The 23753-nt window shown below is 32.7% G+C and overlaps 1 protein-coding gene across 4 annotated transcripts in view; it reads right to left on the bottom strand.

The window, feature by feature from the left end:
- The window catches only part of LOC129804825 (protein vein), a 95122-nt gene extending 72653 nt beyond the window's left edge, over positions 1–22469 (bottom strand). Inside the window, exons 1-2 of one of the 4 annotated variants that reach the window (XM_055852458.1) lie at positions 22080–22469; positions 5005–6395 (exon numbers count right to left, since the gene is read on the bottom strand). In XM_055852458.1, the coding sequence (XP_055708433.1) occupies positions 5005–5863 (859 nt within the window). In that variant the 5' untranslated portion in view covers positions 5864–6395; positions 22080–22469. Of the gene's footprint in view, positions 1–5004; positions 6396–9253; positions 9279–9917; positions 10135–22079 lie in introns of those variants that run through there. The other 3 variants (XM_055852455.1, XM_055852457.1, XM_055852456.1) reach the window with 3 other exon arrangements.
- Positions 22470–23753: the final 1284 nt, after the last annotated feature.

Genomic DNA, 23753 nt, shown 5'->3' with positions numbered 1-23753 from the left:
GAAAAATTACCAGTGGGAGTCAATAAGATGATCACAAATGTGCGCCAACTATTTATAGATCACCGGATCGCGGTGTTTGAGAGAACCTAAAGACCAAGATGAGCATTATTCTCAATCAATTTTTCCCTCAATTGTAGCCACAAAAATAGGTGTAAATATACATTATTCTTTCCTAAGAATCACAAATTAAGAGGAGATTGAGAGTTTTTCAGAGGATATGGAAAAGTCGGTCTTTTTTTTTGTGCCAAATCTTGTGATCTCTGCTGGAGAATACCAAGAGCAAACAAATTTTTATTGTACCACCCATCGGCACTTGGAATCGTTGCAAAAGACGCTCAAGAAACTCCTAAAAAAAAAGCGACGCTATAGTGAGAGGGGAAATTAAACAAAAATAATTAATTCTTGGGAAGAGAGGTGAGAGTTAAAGCAAAAAAAAAAAATTGTGTAAATTAGTGTGAAAAGGAAAATATACGGAAAAATTCTCATCTCACCGGGTGAGATTATTTGATGATGATTAATCAATTGGGTGGGAAAGACGGTGCAACCCGAAAAGAAGTCGCGTGAATATATTTTCTCTTTCTCAAGAAAACCCATTTGACTTGGCTCCAAAGCACTTTCGGGCCTCAACTGTGTACACAAATAAACACCCAAGATCTCATCTGCTTTCTATAATTTCCCAAATGATGCTCTCAAATCCTTTCTTCCTCTTTCTCACCTTGCAAACACCTCCAGGAGTTCTTGACTCTCTTTTTTTTTATTCCTCCCTGAAAATCTGCGACTTCTTGAAAGGCAAACATCTTATCGATATTTTGGAGCAAAACAGAAAAAAGTATTTCCCAGAACTACTTCTCCTAGGCAAACTTTATAGAGTTCTTTTACAAAAAAAAAGACACCAAAACGTGAGAACGACAATTGAAAGACAAAGAATTTGTCCATTATCCTATTTTTTTACCTCTGGAACATTTTATCTATTTCCAGATTTTCTTAATGAGGAAGGACACTTATCTAATCATTTGTAGTAGAAATTCCGGAGAAATGTCTTTCTTCTATTCACAAATTAATTTTAAAAGTTTAACATTGAAAATGCATTCTTATTTAGCTATAAGTTTGAGGGTTATACGGCCTTTAGATCGAGGTTCACGCCCTAGAGAGACTTCTGGCTTAAGCCGACAGATGACTTGGTGGGAAACTGATGAGAATGTAGTCCAATTATTATTTTCTTTATAATTACGTTAAGCCGTATCTCAGATTAAGTAATAGGTGTGTCCAGTATAATAGTCAATTCAATCATATGGCTTAACTTTTCTAATTTCATAAAAGACAAGATTTTTATAAAAAGTTACTTGGAGTAGGATTTTAAGCACAAATGTTATCTATTATTTTGATTTCGCGATTTTTAGCAACTGGGATAATCGTACAGCCGCATTCATTTATTTACGTACAGCCGGGCTTCAGATCTAAAAAGGGCTTCAGACTAGAACACTGCATAGTGGGGCCATAGCGGCCAAAACCTATTTTCAACCTTTTTAACTGAACTAAAATTGTTTTTATTAAATTTTTCATTAATTTGAGATCATTTTCTCAAATTTTCACGAAGATCGGTTGAAAATTCATTGAAAAATTCATTGGTTTTATTGAAAAAAAATAAAGTCACCTATTCCATAAATTTTTTTTCGTCATTTTGGCTTTCTCCGAAGATTTGAACCCTTTAAGGATGAGAGGGTCAAAAAACTAGGGTCAGAAAAAAATCACTTTTTCTAACTTTTTAGAGCAAAATGCAACTTTAGAAGACCGTGGGAAAAATTTCATATTTGGGTCACCAGTGACCCAATCGTCCTTAAAGGGTTAAATCCTGAAATAACAAACAATTTTATAGCTCTTTCAGGAGCTAGTGGATCACTCACCCTTAATATTCAAATCTAAATAAAAAAATCTCTATTCATAAGAATTTAGAGTATTTAAGTCATAGGGTTAAGCCTTATGCTCTACACAGATTTATGGTTTAAGCTAAGCTGAGAGATGGTTTTGTAAGAAATTGAGGGGATTATAGTCTAAATTGTTTAGATTATAATTACGTTAAGTGGTCCCTCAGCTTAACCCTTTAACGACGAGACAGTTTTCGCGGACCGAAAATCAGCAATAAAAATGAAACCAATGAACAAAACCAGTAAAAAGTCTTATATCTGGCCTTCGAAAAGCCAACAGAGTCTGATTTGGTGTATTTTTGTCTCTATGAACGATAGGGACAAAAATAGGCAAAAAATTAAGTAATTTTTCTGACAATGCTAATGAATGATAATTTTCAATCTAATGAAAAATATTATGTTTGAGTATCGTAGTTTCTTTTCCCAAAACAGTTTTGCTTAAAAAAAATTGGAAGTATAAAAATTTTTTAATAATAATTTTTATTATGAGAATTTAAAAATTCATCATTTTTTAGTTTAAAAATTTACTTAGCTGGAGACTTCCAAAAAAATATCCTAGATTCCTTCAACCTTCTACTTTGAACTTACGTACAAACAGAAGGAAAAAGTAAATTTAGGTAGTCAGGAAAAATTATATTCTTTATGGGACACCGGTGTTCCAATCGTCCATAAAGGGTTAAGTCCTAGTTTTGTCCAGAATTGACATTTTACAACAATGTATAAAATGGCAATAAAAGCCCGGGACATCGAAATAAATAAATAATGAAACAAAATGTACCATAAGTGCGGGTGACTTTGTCCCCTGCGAGTGATTTTGACACCTTCCTGTTTGTAAACGTTTCTTTACTTCTAGAAATTAAAGATAATCTTTACAAATCTAATCTACCATATGTGATTGATGAGAACCGGTCTTAAACATTAGGATTGAGGAAAAGCTTACGAACAGGAGGGGGTCAAAGTCATCCGCACTTATACGGGCTTAAGACCTAAAGCTTAGCCAAATGGCTTAATTGCTCTAATTTCTTATCAATTATGATTTTTTGGAAAAAATTAACTTAGGATTGGATTATTAAAGATAAATACCCTATTAGTCTCTCAAAAAACAATTAAATTGCACACTATTTAGGATTTTAAGACCCACTGGAACTGGGCTAAGTCTCTAGTCTGAAAACCGCTTTACGGTAGTTGTCTAAAAGTCAAAATTCTCCGATTTTTCTCAGTGAAGCTAAACTGTTAAACCATATCCAAAGCCTAGCTAAGCTTCATGCCAAAAGCCCATATTATACGATCTATAAACCTAAAAGGTGGTATAACAATTTGTCTTAGCGTCCCTAAGTTCTTATTAAGCATTATTTTTCTGAAGATGTTGACTCTGAATTGAATATGAAGGGAAAATTATTCATCGGATTTTAATTTTGAAGAATAACTCAAAACTGCTTTTATTATTTAAAAATTTCCAGTCCTTCGGAAACTGGACTAAACCTATAATCTGAGACTCGTATTCGATCGATATGTTTAACTGTTTGAGCTACAAGAGAACAAATGATCAAGTACCCATATAAAAGAGATCAATATAACGTTTTACTTTTAGGATTTATTTGTGAAACGATTTTTGGAACACCTGCTATAAGGTATAGGTCCCGGTCAAAATTCCGAAAGCCAAAATCCCGAAAGCCAAAATCCCGAACGCCAAAATCCCGAAAGCCAAAATCTCGAATTCTTAAAAGTGTCATAGCTACTCTCTCGATTACACCTGCGCTTGCTGGAGGCAAAGGGAAATTTTCTGTGTCTTGGGAAATTATTTTACACATTATCCTCCATATAATTTCATCCCTTTCAGGATTTTGAACATTCGGGATTTTTACTTTCGTGATTTTGGCTTTCGGGATTTTGGCGTTCGGGATTTTGGCTGCCTCCGGTAAGGTATACATTAGGTAAATATTCTTAGACACGTCAAATAGCGTTCAAATACGCATACTTGCAATATAGAATCCTTGCAAAATATCTTCAGACATCCCAGTCTAAATTTTAGATTAGAGATTGAAACTAATCCCGAAGTTCTCAATTTCAAAAGAACAATCAATTTAATTTAATAAGAATCTGAGGAATTAATTGCCCTTACCGTATTATCTTAAATCTAGCAGTAAGCAAAAATTGGATTGATGTCCTGCGTATTTGTGTGTTTACACCGGTTTTAGACTGACGGTTTAGTCCATGTTTCGAAGATATCGAAATTCTAAATAAAAAAAAATATTTCACTTGTTCTTAGTATCCAATCCTAAATCGTTTTATTTTTTGCATAAATAATGACTGATTAGATATTAAAAGAGTTAAACTTTAAAGCTAAACTTTAGGTCTAAAACCGGTATTATAGAAATCGTAGATAAAGATCTATATTCAGAAATGTAGATATCCCAATTGCTGATAAAATCAACGATATGTTTAAGTACGTCTGTACTGCACAATATTAATTTAAGCGTTTTTCTTACACAAATCGTAAAATGACCGTCAATATGCCAAATGCTCACATTTAATTTCTTATAGTATAGAGACCATAAAGTACCTATATTATTCGTATTTCAATATTTTTTTATTAATATACTTGGCTAAAGTCTAGGTTCCTTAAAATTTTATTACTTTTTAAAACAAGAAATTTATGTTATTTATTGCTAATTCAGCAAAAATATTTTGCTGAAACTGAAACAACATTAAAAGTTAATCATGTCTAGAACAATTAATTTCGATTTTTTTGGCAAAGGCAAACAAAGTCCGTATAAAAAGTAATTTTAAAAATTTTCAATTATTCGGTGATCATTTTTCCATATTCAATATTTAAGTGTGTGTCATAGGAAAGACACTTTATGCGAATGACAAATATGAAGACATTTTCTTTTCCACGAAGAGCTGTGATTTCTTCATATATTTTCCATTTTCTGTAAAGTCAATGATTTCACAGAACTCCACTGATCTCACTTGCCCAAGCTGAGATGGATGACAAATAGAGCAATTCGCGATCTCTCAAGGAGATCTCATGAGCTATACCACAAATGTTATATAAAGAGCAATTGGAGGGACTCACCATATTTTTCGCTAGCTCCAGTTTTAACCTCATTGAGTGTCTTCTTGGTCTTTTTGATGGGTTGTCCGATGATTGTGAAGTTACCCAAGGTCACTTGCTTCACAAACAGAAAGTACACCTTCCCCTGCTCCAGTTCATCGCGCACATTGCCGCGCGGACGAAACTTTTCACGATAGATGTCACACTCACTGGTATTCCCGAAGGAGAATTGCAGACGCACAAGTGGCGGCAACTTGAAGGTGGATTGATTCTTGTGGATCTCTTTAACTTCGAACGTGGCTGAGAAGTTGGCACGCCGGTCGGAACTCATGGAGCGCACCTTGCCCTCAAATACTGTGGGTGCCTCGAAGGCTAGTGCCGTAGGATCGCGGGCTGAGCAGTACCTACGCTGTCGACCACGATTGGGTCGGTAGCGGGACTCGCGTCTGTTGCGCCCAAACGGTGAGCTCCTGAGGTAACTGGCGGCCTGGTTCTCAGGCATTGACTGGAGATCTGGATCGAATTTCAGTCGTGGGCGCTGGTGTGAGTGGGTGCGCGGCCTAGTCATCCACTCTGGCAACCCTGATGTTCGCCTAGCCGCCGCAATGATGCGCTGCAGGAGGATCTGGCCCTGTTTATCGCTGGGGGTGAGATCGGACTTGAGACCGGTTGACCGGTCATGGGGGCGCTGGTGGCCGGTGACTAGTGGCGCCCACCGGTGGTGGGATGTGGAATTCCTTGCGGGAGTTGCGAGACTCGGAGTGAGATGCATGGCAGTAGCGCCCTCACACCAGACAACCATTAACAGTGTGCAGGCCACGATCCACAGGTACATTAGAGTTCGCATGAGACACCATTTGCGCTGGACGCGCACATTCATGGCGTCCCAGGTCGCCGAGGTTAGGGTGTTGCTCTCGAGCCTATGGGGCACCCCGGGAGCACAGGTCTTGGGATGCTCTTTGACACTTGTAGCACTGGATTTGTCGCCGCTCTTCTGCACAGTTTCCTCGGCTTTTCATTGTTAAATGTCACGTCACATGGGACAAAAACTGGGACAAATCCGAGATTTTTCCACACTACACTCTCTTGTCCCAAGAATTGTCCACCAGAATTGTTCTCAAAAATTTGAAATTGTTCTAAATACTAAATTTAAAAAAAAAAGCTTTACCAATTCACAAGAACTATTTCATACACTCGTCTACACCGGCTGTCGGTGATTGTCTTATCCGGTCGGTCAGTTTCGCAATGCAGGAAGTGTAATTTGTGCCGATGTGCCACTATTGAACACTTCATTTCACACTATAGGTGTACACTATTGGTGATTAATCCACACGACTTGGCACTCAAGTCTTCTGGCGTCTCCTCCAATTTTTTCCCGGATGAAATAATCACTTTGGGACTTTTCACCGTGTCTGAGAATGAGTAAAAGGTGGAGAATTTAATGTGGGTGATGTGAGGAAGGAAATTCTATTTGTTCCATGCGGATTCTCAAAAGTAGGTGTCTTGTCGGAAGAATCATCGGCAGAGAATAGGAATGGGGGTTCTCACTTGGCAGAGAAGTCAATGCTGAGACACTCACGATTGCAGGAGGATATTCTGTGTTTTTTTTTTCTGACCAAGGAATTTCTCTAGTGATGATGGATTTTCAACAAAACTATTCTTAGGACATTAGACTTTCGAAAGTCTAAAAATGCAAGAAAAAAAAATCTTGTAGTATTTCCACGCAATTGGTGTTTTGGACTGAGACTCTCGTGACTTCGAGAGACTTCAAGCTAGAAAAGTGTGATATGTTTGAGATGAAAATCCACTGTGTTAATGACTGAAATACAGCAATGGGCTTCTTTTGGGGTAAATCTACAAAATCTTACGCGCGCGCGCGCTTTTTTGCCCCCCTGAGAAACTCCTCTCTTTTTCCAACGACGGCGACGACTTAAGTTCTCAGCTTCTTTTATTTTCGCCTCATCTTTGCTTCTTCGAGTCGGTGTGTTGTACAAGTCGAAGGAAATTATATATAGATGATGTCTATTTTTAAATAATTTATATTTATATATCAAAAATCCCCAATACACTTTCAAAAATCCCCAACACATACGCCAAATTTACATTTTCATCTGCTATATTCTGGTGGAACGGAGAAAAGTTTTTCGGTGGCAAGACACGGATTTTCTTCTTTTTTTTTCACTTCTACGCTATTGGATCTTGGAGAGTTTACTAAACTCTCCTTAGGCGTGAGTTTTTCCGATTTCTGGCGGAAAATAACAGACTGGCTCGTTCTGATCGCAAGTCAAATTTATTTATCAGCATATAAGGTTTTTAAATCAAAATGCCTGACTTTGTCATATGAGAAAGTCATGAGATATAGAATCGCAATACTGTAACATACCTTTAAATCCCATTTTAGAAGTACTTTCTGATCTATTTAAGTGACTTAATTGATATGACAATGTCGTATAACACAATGAGCAATCTACAAATTCTAAACCGAATTTCAATCGCTTCTTTTGACTATTCTCCACAAATTCTATAATATTGATATTCAGCTGTATAAAAAAAAATCTGTACTCTATAAAACACAATTAAATTATATGGCGCACTTGTGAGGTAAAAAATACTAATACTGAATACAATACTAATCTTGAATAGTGATACTAAACATGAATTCATTCTGCTTAGCAAATCTTTAAAAATTATGATAAACTCATATGACAATATCATGTGGCACAATCACCCATCTACAAATTCTAGACCGGGTTGAATATGATTCTTATAAGAATTCTTTACCTATTCTGTAATATTAAATTTCAGTTATATTGAAAAATTAATTCTCTGCACAAAATACAATTATACGACAAACTCATAAAGGTAAAAGTGCTAATCCTTCATCTGAATTAGATCTTCTGATCTAAACGTAAAACTTTCCTCAATTTTTATAGAAAAGGACTTCAAATTAATCATAAATTCATTATGGTAATTGGTAATTGGAATCATCTTATTTTGAAATTTTTCAAAAATTGTACAGAGAAACTGGAAGATTGCGCAAAATGTCATATGACAAACTCATTTGACAATGTCATATAACACAGTAAACAATCAGCAAATTCTAAATCGAGTTATTCTTTCGATTCTGATATAAATCCTCAACAATTCTGTAGTATTGATCTTTATCAATATTGGAAAGTTTATCTATGATAATAAGATCACTACAAAACAAGATTATATGACAAACTCATGAGATTAAAAGTACTGATCCTTCATCTAATTCTAAATCCAAGTTCGTGTATTTTCCTAAAATTTACTTCCACTTTAATAGAACAGTTCTTCAAATTAGTAATGAATTCATTGGATTTACCACATTGATTGGAGTACCACATGACAAAGTCATATGACTTTATACAGAATCTCAATTCTGCAACTAATATTGAAATTCCAATTAACATTTAGTTTGTGATTGGGCATGATTCTTCTTTAATTTTGTGATTTTGATTTTTGATTCATGTGACAAAGTCACAGGACAAAATCATGTGACAAAGTCTGGGGACTAAGCTACACCGCAGTCAAGTGACGAAGTCACAAATAAAGTCTCATGGAAAAGCCGCTGACAATGTCACATGGCTAAGTCAATATAGAATCACAATCCTAAAACTAAGTGAATAATCAGTAATTTCTTGAAATTCTAATGTGCATCACCACACTACCGTTGAACTATAAGTAATCTACTAAATTGATGTTGCATTGTAGATGATTCACACTGTTTTCCTATATAGTCTGATGCAGTGAATTTGTGGCAAGGCGGCCAAAAAGGTAGTTGAAGGTAGTTTTCTTGGACAAATGGGTAGTTGTATGTAAAATTTTAATGGTAGAGAGCAAAAGAGAGGGACACAGTGTATCTTGTGGTGTTTTTGTCTGTCTCTGCCCGTGTTCCTGCTGAATATTGTAATGAGAAGAAGTGACTCTGCCTCGTAACTCTTCTCACACGGTTTATATTGTTGAAAAGTTGAGCTGAATTATAATTTATATATTCGTACTCGATGTATATTTATCCAATTTCTTGAGGAGAGTAGGCACATTTAAGTTAAAAAAGAAGAGAATCAACTGAAACAGTGAGATTTTTTTTTCTTTTTTTTCCACTTCTATTTACTGCCTCTTTTTTTCACAATTAAACATTGGACAGTTGTTTTGTTGTATCTCCGTCTTATTTTTTTCTGTGCTGATGCTTTCTCAAAAAAAAAGAAGAGGAAAAAAAAGTTTGCAATGATTGTAAAACAATTACATTGGAGTGATGATTTTTTTCTCTACTTCTTTTCTCCACAGTGTACAACCGTGAGATTCGTGAGAAAAATCTTTAGAGACACCTATACAATTGCATCTTGATATTGTCATTAAGAATTTGTGAACTTTTATGCAACAGAGACTTGGGATCTGTCTTCAATGATCAAAGGCTTTGAAACTGATGGGATTTTCTCAAATTTCACACGGTGAAAAACGGTATGGAAGTCGCCAATGCGGCGAAAGTTCACTGTCTTACAAGTGAAATGCCCGAGAGGATTAATTTGTCACTCGGAGGGATTATAGGGAAATCCTCTATATCGCACACACGCACTTCGATGGCTCCTCAATGGTGAGTTACGCCGCAAAAAAAATAACAAAAACAGCAAAGTATCACAAATTATTTCATGATAATGGTCTCTTCATTCATGAAATCAATTTTCTAGTCATCTCCCGATAACACTGTTTAATTTTAAAGCTATCGAAATGTGTGTGTGTAAGTCTGTGATTCAATTGTTTCTCGATGAAAATTGTGAATATTATTCTGCAATTCAACTTTCTCACTGATGTGTGAAACAAATCATAAGAATTTCAATTCTTGTGAAATTATTCCACAGCTTATAAAGCACTCCCAAAAAAAAAAAAAATAGATTCAATGTTCTTCTCACTCGATTAATTTTCCACAGTGTTCGATGGATGAATATTTTATTTTATTTATTATTTTTTCAATATATTTTTTTAACTTTGAAAAATACTTGTATATTTGAGATAGTGTATCATCTCAAATGTGCAACTTGTGAAAAAGAGAATCCCATGAGCTCACACTGCACTGTACGCGATGATGTTTCATAGTCGGTAGTCGTTATTGTACTACCCGGCCGTCTAGTTGACTGTAGGAGGAAAAGTCCCCTATACTCTTGTATATGATTTGTGTGCGTAAGCGATAAAAATGCGATTCTCTTGCTGTCTCATCCACGATTATGCCTCTTTCACACACTCTTAAAACCCCAACAGATCACTGGCCAATGCAGTGATGTTCTGCAAGGTTTCATGGGAATTTTTCACTCACTGCCTTAGAAATTTTTACTCAAAATTTATTTTCTCGCAAATTAAAAAAAAAGTCATGAGACAGAGGGAGATGACATGAGAGCATAATCCCGAAGAAAAATCACACAAATTTTCACAGAGATTCCTTCAAAGTTATTCATCTGAAACGATCATCGCGATGATCGCGATATTAGAGCGTCTGCCTAAGACAAATTAGAGTTGAAGCTACTGTCTTGGCAGATTGCTCAATTCAAACTACAAAATCTTTTCTATGCGAAAAGAACAATTACGATTTGAAGAAAATTATTAACGAACAAATCCCCTATCATAACAAGCATTTTTGATATTTTTCTATGTTTTTCTATGTTTTACTTACAGTGATATTATATTGAATTGAATTGTTTTATTTATTCATGCCCATATACACAAGGTACATCGTAGGACTATACATATTTTTTACTAGATTGAAAAAAAAAGTTTTCTGAACATTTAAAAGTATCAATAAAAAAAAATCACAATATGGGAACAAAACGAACAAGCAACAAGCAATAGTGTCATTATTATAATTTAATTACTGAAATAATACGTTTTTTAAATAAATATAGATCTGGCAATATTTTATTGTATAGAGTAACTGCAGAATTTTTAAATTATTAATATTAATAAAAATTTATTTCAATTTCTCAACTGGTATTTCAAGCTGAATACTGTGTAAATTCTACAGACTGTAAATATGTACTGAAAACATAGAAAACTGAACAGTATCTAAAATGTTCATGTAAGATTGATCCAACACATTTTACTCCAGTTCAGAGAAAGCCCTCTGCTTAAAATTTATTTTTTAATAGATTCTGTATGCAAAAAAAAGACAAGATAGAGAAACATAGAAAATTTAAGGCTCTATCTGCTTTGTATATGAGTCACAATTTGTGAAGAATAATGAATATTTCCTTATATATATTTGTTTACAATAATAACTTATCTCTTACAATAAAGAACTTTAAGTAATTTACGAGTAATTGGTAAACAAGCACTGAAACGAATAAAAACATAGATTTTTTTTGTGAACACTCTGTTTGAAAGAGTATTCATCTACTATTATTAAATTTATTACAAATTTCTCGTTAAAGAAACAAACACAAAAGATTTGTAAAGACGATATCAACAATTAAAGTGAAACATAATTATTTAAAAAAAACATAGAAAAAATTGTAATTTAAAATTAAATTTATATTATCCTAGTTACTTAACTGAAGACAAGACAGTATAAGATATTACATATAAAGAACAAGACAACCACATTAGAATTACATAATTAACAAACATAATTTCCTTAAATGTTAATATGACAATGAATATTTTGATATATAAAATAGAAAACCATTGATAAAAAAAATCTGTACTGTAGAGTAGATAGGGGTAGGTGGGGCTATTTTGAACTCTGAGGCTATATTGATACACGATTTGTTCGCATATTTCTAAAGGAAATTTGGCTTTAACGTATTGTAATTTAGCTCTCATAAAAATCGTATATCAATGTAGTCCATAGAGCGAAGTAGCCCCACCTCTCCCTACCATGATAATCAAAATACATTTGGAAACATAATATATTGTTGAAGTGTTATATATAAAATCTTAATTTTATTAAATAGGGCTTAGCCTTTAGTCTATAAAATTTATATTCATTTTAAGTGAATGTTTAACAAATATAAAAAACATCGAAAAACATTGGAATTTAAAGTGGAATCCACATGGTAAAACTGGTTTTTACCGCCTACAATTTACATATTTGTTTAATGAGAAATTCCAAGAAAGAATTTATTAAATTATTCATTGTAGTTATTAGTCAGTTCCCAAAGAAGAAAAACATAGAATTTTAAGACTTATTACACTATTCTAATTATATTTTTTATTTAGAAATTGCGTGAATACTATTTTGATGAGAGGGTTTTATTTGGATAATATTGCATAATATTATTGATAATATTGGATAAAACATAGAAAAAACATCGATAATCTTGAACGGTATCCAAAATGTAAGAAATATGTACTATTTTTCATAAATTTATTGCTTACTATAAGCCAAAGTCCAACGTTTCAGTAGTCTGTCGGACATCCGTGAAAATTAGACCAAAATGTCACACGAATTAAAGAAATTGGTATACATCAAACCGTTTGAAATCCAATGATTATTTTATTTCCGCAGAAGGTTTGTGGAGTAAATCCTACATGGGAATTCTGTAACCGTATGACAATGTCATATGATAAATTTAGAATCTTTTATGTGGTGGAATTTAGCGAAAGTGTTAAAAATGTGACTCATTCTAATGATTGAGAAGTTCAAGTTCATACTTGTAATAGCCATTTGATACTCACCGATCTTTAATGTTGTATTTCTCCAGAATTTAACCAAGAAAATTCCTCATATGACATTGTCATATATTTACAGAATTCCCCTACTGATCCGATCAAATCGACATTCTCCCTGAATTTACATTCTATAAAAGTCACAATAATCATAATTACCGCATATTTGCGTAAAAAACTCAAAAAGGTTTGCAACACGTTAACAATTTTTTTTTAATTGAACTGTCGGCCGGAGTATTTTATGTCACCCGAACGAAAAGTAGGGGAAAGTCCTCTCCCTTGGAACGTTCATGCCTTCGAATAATGAGAATTTTTTTTTGTTTTTCGTAAGAGATTTACAATAAATTGTCACGGAATTTTCAACAATTGATAATAAGCTAGCTAATATTTATTAGAAATGTTTAAGTCTTTTAAGAAAACTAAAAGAAAATTCACATTATTCGAACGCATGAACGTTCGAAGGGAGAGTACTCTCCCCTACAAGGAAAATCAAGAGTCTACTGTCTGTCTAACGTTGCGTTATACGTAGAAAAACATCGAAAATTGTACCAAATTTTATCACTGAAGCCTTGACTGAAGCTAGCTGTCTCTATTTATTATAAATGTCAAGAGAACGATAAATAGATTTGAAGTACAGTAGACTCTCGTAAATTCGGCTCTTTTAAGATCGGGCTACTTTTAATTCGGGCAGCAGTTACATTTGAAAAACGTTTGTTGTCATTTTTCACGTGTGATTATGATTATCAAAATGAAGCAAATATGCTCAAATTTAGCATGGTTTGTCTTAGTTTTGATGTGATTTTGCATTACTAAGCAATTTTCATGCAATTTACTATAAATATTAGTATGTAAACTCAATATTGTATTCAGATGAATAAATATTCGTTGCTTTTCAAAAACTTTGTCGCTCGAATTTCATCCTAATTCGGATGACATTTCGGTTCCAAATGCCCGAATTTGAGAGAGTCTACTGTATCATCGTGAGTTACGAAACATAGAAAAAAATTAAATAATGGAAGAGTACCCCGGATCGGAATGTTAAGAGATATGCTCGATATTTAGTTGAAAATATGAACCTCAAAATACTATTTGGTATTTTTGTGTATGCTAATCGGTATATTAGTGATCCATTTAATTATATCCGTGCATTTGAGTTTTAAAGTTTTACAATACATTAATAAAAAATATAGATGTAATTGTAAATATGTACTCTGTACCACGGATCGTCACGAATTTAATCAGTTGTCTCACGGAAAATTGGTTTTATATAAATATGAATTATCAAATATGAATTAATGCACTGAATTTTTGTGACGGCTAAATGGTAAAAATAACCGAATAATTTTCAAAAAGTCATTTGAATTGGTGCAACAATATGGTAATAACCTGACGATCCGAGGAACACTGCCGATCGCTGGTGTTCTTCCCTTAAATCTATTTTTTTTAAATTTAGATCTTCATTTTTTTGAATTTTAAATTAAAAAACGGTGAATAACCGACAGTAAAACGGTTCTATGCTAAATTTATAATTCAAATTATCCGTCAAATTAACTAATTCCACAATAACTCCTCTTTTTGCGATTCATTGCGAGTTCAAGCGACAAAACTGTCTCATTTGTGTGTATTTCGGAGGCAATGTCTATGAGAAAATTTTTTCGGTGTATTCGAAGACGGTGGCATAGATGGATTAGGAAAAGTCGTGGTTTTTCGTTCACTCACTTAGCAGTATGTAAAAATCTCAACATGATCTTCGCAGACTCCCTTTTCATCTGCACAGACACATGATCTCAATTTTCACGATAGAGCAAAGAAAAAAAAAACATCAAATGGAAATTTCTACAATGACTTTTTCAATGTACAAACATAATTATTTAGAATTTTCTTTCTCTCCTTCGGAACATATAGGAGGAGGGAGTCGAAAGAAAAAGTTCAAGTGAGATGATTTTAATCTTTCAAATGAAAATTCACACATCAATTGAGATGGTGAAAATGGTGGAGAGTTTGGGAAGAGTATAATTTTGAACTTTATTGGACTTTTGGTCTATTTTTCTGTTGGCTGGCAACATTGTTGAAAATGAATTTTCCTGAAATACACGAGAGTGAGTGTAATTTCTTCTGACTTCTTCCAAGCAGTTTTCATCCAATTTTCCAAAGATATACTTTCTGAAATGGGAGAAAAGTCCACAAGTGTATGAGTATATAGTTGGGATCTACCAATGAGAAGTGTAGAGTTTCTTTTCTTGTATGTTTAAATCTCATTAGTGCGCGTGAGAGTGAAATATTTTCCTTATTTTAATATCAGTTGGGAAGTTGAAAGGAGATTCTCTTTTTCCCCACTATCTCACTCATTTTCTCTCAATAATCCCACCAACTATAATATATTTAGAATTGACGAATGATGAAACAAATCTTGGAGCTTCAAGAACGACGCAAAGAGAGACACAGGATGTTGAGTTGGAGATTGTTAATAGTTTGGAATGTGTATTTCTTACACTTTTCCTACACACATTTTCTCCCATCTGAAATGTCTCTTGGGCCCCCATTGGGGAGACATGGAGGATAGTTGTGTTGGGGAAAACTTTTAATTAGCTTCGCATGCAGCCAGGAAAAACCATCAACTTCTCTGCTTTTGCCCAAAAAGAAATTGCATAAAATTCTCTTCTAAAAATACCCCAAAAAAAAATCCCTAAAAAAACCTATAAGCTTAAGTAAAATTTCTCCATTATTCCTAATTAAGTTGATAGTTAATTTCACTTAGAATTATCTCAATATCTAACACTATTTCTTTTTCTATCTCATCATAATTTTTTTCATTCCTCTTCTTCGTCTTTCGTATGATTTTCTTCGTATCGGTGTATTGTGAAAAATGTAGAAAATTTACAGTGAGTGTTGAAAAAATGAAAATTATGAGCATTTTTCTAATTTTTTTCATCTCAACCACCTATATCATGCGGTGTTTTCGGAACATTTTCCGACTCTTAATCATCATTGTATCATCATGCTTATAAATAATTGCTAAACACACCATAGAGTCTCCCATGATTGAAATTTTTGTGACACTCTTCATTTGTGTCGTGGTGATCTAATGATGTGACTTTGAGGATTTATTCGCAAACTAGGCTGCATATTTTGCTAATATGACGATGATGATGTAAGAAAAATTTAAATAAACATTCAAAATTATAAAATATTGCCCAGAAGAAATAAATATAAACTAATAAAAGCTAGAGTGAAAATTTTGTTATTGATTTCTAATACAAATTTCAAAAAATATACAAAATATTGTTAAAATTTAGAATATGATGCTGCCGCTGACACACCTTTTAATTTAGTGAAATTCAATCGATTAATGAAATTTTTATTTTACCTTTTGGTCTTTTAGAGTGACATCAGATACAATTGTCTGTTCTTGTCAAATGAAAAATGAAATTGAAATTTCAATTTTTATTTGACAGAAAGAGACTAAATATTTTAATTGAAGTTTTCCTTGAAAGAGTAAGAGGTAAAATTTAAATCAATTGAATTTTACTTAATTGAGAATGTGAACTAGAGCTAATAGGTTCAATATTTTAGAATACGATAAGTTTGAACTAAATTTAAATTTAAGGGAACAGGTAAATTGCTGTAAGTATATCCATTATTTTCGTCTATTTGAAAGTTAGTAATTTTGGTAAAAATACCAAGCAATTGTCTCTCGGTTACAGATATATGTAGAAGCAAACAGTAAGAGATATGAACTTGCGGTTTCCGGTGACCGTCCCCGTAAATCAATATTTCGTCGGTTGCATCAACCGTTGACGTATTTGTATTCGTTTTGTATCTGCATTTGATGTAAGCTACAATAGAGACATCTCTTCTTACATACAGTCAAGTGTGCTAATCCGGGCGCTTCGCTATCTGGATCGATTATGACTAATCCACTTAAAATAATATTTTTATTTTTATTTCCAGTCACTACAGTAACATAATATAACTATTCAACTTCGAGACAGAGCAAAAAAAATTATCCATTAATTAAGTGAGTGTAATGTACTCATTTCAAACTTTTGCGAGCTGAGTTCTTCACTAAAAATTTTCTAGCAGTGATATTTTCGCTAATTACAGCTGGTTGATTGAAAACATTTATTGTTTTTCCCTTGTGAAAGAAGTATTTTAAATCCAAAGATTTAATTAAAAGTGAATTAGCGAAAAGGCGACGCAGTTAGTGCATGCATAAATTTTCTTGAATATTTTTGATAATTTTTTTTATAATATGTTTCTGAATGAAACAGTGAATAATTCTATGGATTTAGAAGAAGTAAAAAAGAATTTCATGAGTCCAAAAACAAGCGTTTATTTAGCACTCTTCGAAAAACGATCTAGTTATCCCACCTTACTAAATATAATATGTTAAGACCAAATACAAAAAGATATTGCAATTTCAATTTATAGAAAAAAATAATTGATATATTCGAAGTTTAAGCGTTTATACAAATTAATTGATAAGAACTATGTCTTACCAAATTGTATGAGTTAAAAATCAGTATAACCAAAATTAAATTGAAAAACTAAATTGAAAATTGTTTCATATGTCGATATTAAATTAATTATTCAAAATTGAAGTGGTACATTTCAATCGTTTATTTTAGTACAATACCATTTTTGCAAAGTTTTAAACTTTTTAGCACACTTATTGACGTCCAGGTCGAGAAAAATGAGGTAGGGGAGAGTACTCTCCCTTCGAACGTTCATTCCTTCGAATAATGTGAATTTCTCTTACTTTCCCTAAGAGATTTTCACATGATTGTCACATAATTATCAATAAATTGATGACAAGCGAACTATTAGTTAATAGAAATGTGTAAGTCTCTTAGGAAAAATAAAAGAAAATTCACATTATTCGAAGGTATGAACGTTCGAAAGGAGAGTACTTTTCCCTAGTTTCACGTATGAATTATTTCAAAAAATAAAGATTTTTAGTAAGAAAAAATAACTACTTTAGAAATTGTCCTGTATATTTTGAGATAATCAATGCTAGCGAAAAAGTAACGCAACATAGTTTGTTTGAATATGATTAATAATAGTTCAAAAAATGAGTTATAAGAAAAAGTTCATATAAGGTAAAGTACCCTTACTCGACCGGGTTCCTCTATTCGACCGGTGGGTCAATTTTTGAATATTTGATGGTGAATTTCATCAATTTCTATGAATTTATCACTGATTCGTATTATTTAAAGAATAATTGACCTATTAATGTTAGATCATACACAAAATATTATAGCAAATATAATTAAATTGAATAAATAAATCTACCGGTCGAATAGAGGAACCGGTCGAATAAAGGGTACTTTACCTTACGTGAAACTGCCCCAACCTCTCCGAAAGTTTATTACCTTCCCGCTCTTTCAGTACAACTAGAAATAATATAAAAGATAGGGATTACGTGATTTCAATCTTTGACCCATTCTTAAATAATATATTTTCCATTTTAGATAGAAAAAAAGCTTTATTTATTAAATTATTTAGTACAAGCCTGTACTAAATTTCAAACTTAACAATTTTTTAAATTCATATTAAAAAAAATCAATGAAGTTATATCTTTATAAGTTGTATGTTAATCCCAATCCCAAGTCTATCATCAATTAATGTGATAAGAATTAATTTTGTTCTTCTTTGATATGCACTACATAAATCTTTAAAAATCAATCAATGAATTAGTTGATCAATTCTTAAGGGGTTTTTAAAATTTTTAATAACTAAAGCAATTTAAAATGGATCTATCTATCTAGATAGCAACTTTAATAAGTTGCAAAATTTTTTGATGCTTAAAATATTCCAAAAGCTTTTAAAATATATTTGAAAAGAACCTATTAAATCTACCTGTTCCACGTCGTTGTTTTCAGCAGCAAGTATCGTAACTAATCGTAATTTTATTTGTATAACTTTACTGAACGAAAGCTCTTCGATTTTACTCATATATTAAGAATTAAATATTCTCTAATAAATCTTGAAAAAAAACGTCAAAACAACGCTCTTAAAGTCTCTAAATATGATCAAAAATAAAGTAAGCACTATATTTATTAAAGTAATATTGTGAATTTGATATGAAGATCTCAATTAATATGATTATTTGTGATAATATCAATTCTTATTTGTTGTTTTTATTTTTTTAGATTTTGGAAATTAGCAAATGTAAAACGATTATGAAAATGAAAAAAGGTTACCTTTAAAGGGTTATGTGAAGCAAGAAGTCTAAAAAACTGCATATTTTCTTCAAATACATTTTATTCAACAATTTAAAAAAAAAAATAATTCAAGGTGTTAATTCGGACTTTTATTTTTTATATGCTTAAGAGCTTATTATTTCTTTTATTAACTAATAAAGCATATTTAAAGAAAATATCTTATTTTTCAGTTTTCGTTATGTGCGTAACTCCATACAGCCGAAAATATTTAATTACTTCGCAATTTAATTTTAAAAAAAAGTTTTACCGCATTAAATTTACAAAACAAACGGGGAAAGCGCGCTACCTTCGGACGACTCAAGCTTCGGACAATTCAATGTTTTCTCTGTTCCATATGGATTTCATCTATTGCTATTTTCTGAAATTTTCAGGCATTAGACTAGCTATTAAAGTGTAATATTATAATGGACCAAATTCATTTATAACACATTGAAAAAAATGATATGCGAAAAAAATTAAGCATAAATCGTTCGAAGATAGCGCGCTTTCCCCTATATTATTTTCATTTTTAGAAAGATTATGCTTAATTTTGTCGTATAAATATTTTTTTTTAATTCGGACAAGTAAAAAATATAAATTTGCAATAATTGCTGATGGAAGCACTGATATACTTCATACATTACTTTTATCCAATTATATTATGCATTTGTACATTTGATTAATGTACTTGATGCTAATGAGATTTTCTATTAGAAGAACAATAAATAAATAATCAAAAATAACTAGTTAGGATTAATTTTATCTTAAGACTTTGAAATAGCAGACTAAAGTGAGTTTCTGTTTGGAGGGGACTAAGACAGTTCCTGAGGGTTTCAAATTTTCTAAAAACCAAATAATATTGCAGAAATTTTTCAAAATCTAAAAAAAGAATTTCGCTCAGGGAGAAGTAGGGAAGGGTAAATTGAGCTAATTCAAAACCTGCTCCAAATGGAAATTTTTCGCTACTCCAAATTGAAACGTCATTGTTTTCATGATAAATACAGTACTAAATTGCTATATTTATATATTTTCTATACCACAGTTTCATTATTCAGTTAATTTTGTTCTAAATAAAGCGAAAATCCATTCATATTCACAAAGTTTAATTTGTTAATTTCTCAGAAAAATTAACAGTGTACCTTCTCACCGGAAATATGATTTTTTGGAGAGATTTTCTTATTGTTTTAAATGGGAAAGGAGAAAAGACCAGGAATAAGAACAAATCCTGCACTCAAGAGCAACTCAACAAGGTTTTGGAAGCCTTTCATCGCGGTTTCACTTACACTGTTTGTCTCCAATTAGAAACATTACCTTGTCTCCATTTGGATTAATTTGTTTCCAATAGAAGCATTTTACACTTGCGTATTTTTCTTGTATTTAAGAAGTTTTCAAATTATATCTAAAGAATTTTCACTAAACTGTAACATTCTAGAAGAGTCAAGGAGAAAATTTTTGTAATTGGCTTCAGAAAAAATATGACCTTAATGTGTTGAATCTTCTGTCAAAGTTAAAGGGTCTAGAAATGGTTTTGAATATAGCTACATTGTATTTTAAGAAAATTTCAGAAAATAAATAGTTATGGAAAATAAAAAATATATATAGTTTTTACTTATAGTATGAATAACCGAAAAATACTAGGTACCAACTCAGTACCAATGCACGAAAAATACTCAGTATAAATGGTAGTAAAATACACGGAAAATTTATTGAAAATTAATGAGGAAAATCAAGTAAATATACTCAGTATAAATGTCGACTCACGCACACTAATGATGAGTATTTGGGACATTGCATACAAAATCTACTATATATTTTATATGGGCATACTAGTTTCATACTAAGTATTATACTCAGTATATACTGAGTTTGTTCATAGTTGATAGCCGGCTGGGTAGGACAATTACCCTACCTTTGAATTGAAGCACCTTTGAAACAAGGCTTTTTATTTGTTATTTTTGAAAAAATGGGTAAGGTATAGGCTCTTTTAATTATTTAAATTAAGTGTTTTAGGGAAACTGGGGCACTACCGAATACGGGGTAACATCGAACACTACGATCTTTTAATTACATATTGGACTTCAGAGGATGAGATCTGTGTAAATTCATAGATACTATAGGGATTCTTGTTGTCTTATTAGTATAAGTAGTTTAGAAATAAAAGTCAGTGTTCGGTGCTACCCCACGTTTGGTAGTACCCTAATTTCATCTATTTAAATTTCCTCAAGTTTCTTTAAATTAAAATTATTTTAAAGATTGTTTTTTCGCTTTTTTGACCTCAGTAATTGCACAATTTGTCTTAGAAAACGCCCAATTCGAAAGATATTTTTCACAAATAACAACAGGGTAAATATTTATCAAAATTAACATTTTTTAGCAGTCTCCTTGCATTTAAATATAGTTTGAGGTGATATTTCTGTCCTGAAAGAATTTACTAATGAACTCTTGTAAGACTTTTTTTGTGTTGCAGTGAAAGATGACTGATTTAGCAAACATTATCACTTGTGATGAAATTGCAGGGTTTTTTTTTCTATTTCAATCGTTTCAATAGAAAATGATGGAAAGTCCCAATATTCTCAAGGGATTTTCCGATTTCTCGATTTTTCTTCAATTGTGATTGAATTTTTTTGGGGGCAGTTTTTTTTCTACTGCAAATCTCTGGGTGAATCTGTGACGAATTTTTCACATGGCTTTTTTTATTTTAAATTCAGTTGCTATCTGGTGCGTCTCCCGGGATGGCGGAGTGGAGAAGAAGACGAGTGATCGACCAGAGAGACGCACAGATCATCAATTCAATTTTTATACAAGTGGTGTGGCGAATTGGTGGCACATACAATAAGGTCGATGGAGAGACAGCAGAAAAAAAGCCAACCCAGAAGACTTGCCAATGAGGAGGAGGTGGAGTATGAGAAATTTCGGTTGGAGAAGTCATTTGGTGGAGGAAGCATGAGGATCAGGAGAGGAGGTCAGGATCGCGGAGAGAGATTGATAATATATGTGGGTGGCTTCAGCACTTTCTGGTGTATCTCTCTGATAGCCGGGAAAAACAGACGGGAAAAAAATTGAATATAACTTCTCGGAGCGCCAAGTGAGAAAAAGGAGATAATGTGATAAATAGCCAAGAATGAGAGATATATGCAGAAACATTGTATGAAATGACAAATGGAATTGGACTGAACACTGTTGGCAATAATTTGCTAAAATATATTCGCTCACATCAATTTTTTCGAGGGAGGTAATTTAATTGCATGATCATCATTTACAAACACTCCTAGATTAAAAAAAAAAAGAATCTGTCTCAATTTAAATCACTAGTCTACAGCATCACTTCAATCCCATTTCCAACACCACGAAAATTCTTTAGTTTAATTTTTCACTTGCACATCATTCTCAGTTTGAACGAGATTTTCTTCCACAAATTTGATCACTGCTGGGGGAAATGTTTGAGTTTTTTTTTCAACAATGCACATGCAGATAAAATGCACGAGGGAGTCACTGAGAATAATTAGGGGAGTTTAGAATATACTGAAAAAACAGTGAAGATAGCTATAAAAAGTCAATTTAGCTGGCACGGCGTGCGAACAGTTCAACTGTCGGTTGTAAACTAAACTTTTGTGCTGGCTCCCAGTTTTGTGCGATGGATTGTGGATGGATGGATGACTGCGGAGTCGCAGTGTACACAGTTAAAAAACGTAAGGGGAGATCCAAATTAGGTAATACAATTTGCAGAGCAGTCAGAAGTCTTCTCTGTGAACTTTGAAAGATAGAAAATGATCAGGAACCTTGATCAAATAAAAAATATGACAGATACAGAAGGATGGGGCAGTTTTACACAGCGATTTTGTTTCAATAGTCATTTTTCAAGTGAATGTGGACTGTATTCAATCTAAATTCAGCCATTTTCTCTTGGCTATTTCAAAATATTCAAGAAAACTTTAAAAAATTCATATTTTTGAAAATTATGTGTGCGTGAAACTGCCCCATTTCCCATAACAAAAGTCAATTAGGTAGGGAATAGAAGGTTTAAAGTTCAGAATATTAATTAATGCTATTCCATTTTCTACTTCACCTTCCACCCGGTGAGCCTTAGCCTCTAGTCAAAATTTTCGGTTACAGACTAACGGAAAAGGGGACCTCGGGGACCTTGGTGTTCTGAACTATATTTTTCAGACTTCGGCGGACGACAATTTGTAACGATGAGTGTCTCTAATTCCTAATCAAGCATGATTTTTTAGGAAATTGATGTTTAGGATTGAATATTAAGGGCAAATGATTCATTAGATTTTTTAAAATCAATAAAATTACTTGTTATTAAGATTTTTGAGACCTTCGGGATCTGGGCTAAACCTCTAGTCTGAAGCCCGGTATAGGTAGCGCCGGAGACCGGAAGAATTAGCCAGCAAATGAAAATTTTCATTACATATTAATTTATTAAAAAATGTTTGTATCAGGTTAATACCTATTTCAATGAATAGCAAAAGAGGTATTTACTTCGAATAAATAGTGGTTTCCTTAATGGTCCTTCTAAGGCAATCTACAATATCCTGTGGGGACACTTCCGGTAATCGCCAGAGTGGAAATTTATTTCACCTCAAGAAGAAAAACAAATTTTCTGTCTTGTCCAGAGCTTTCGGTCCGGATGTGAACCTTCTTCAGTGGCTACAAAAAGTTTTTCATTTATTTTCAACAATATTCTTATCCAAGGTCGCTTCTTTTTCATTTGAACAATTTTCAAATTTCAACTCACTCGACTAGACTATGTTTTTTGATTTCCTGAAGTTCGTTTTTTTTTGGAAAAATAGAGGTTCATCACCAGCAGTAAACACTTGGAAAGGTTTGTACTAATAGATAATTAGTTTTCTTTCTACCCAAGACTGCTGGTGGTGATCC

This window comes from Phlebotomus papatasi, chromosome 2 (genome assembly GCF_024763615.1).
Source record: "Phlebotomus papatasi isolate M1 chromosome 2, Ppap_2.1, whole genome shotgun sequence".
NCBI lineage: Eukaryota > Metazoa > Arthropoda > Insecta > Diptera > Psychodidae > Phlebotomus > Phlebotomus papatasi.
The sequence above is the reverse complement of the archived record's forward strand: the minus strand, read 5'-3'. Positions and strand labels throughout refer to the sequence as shown.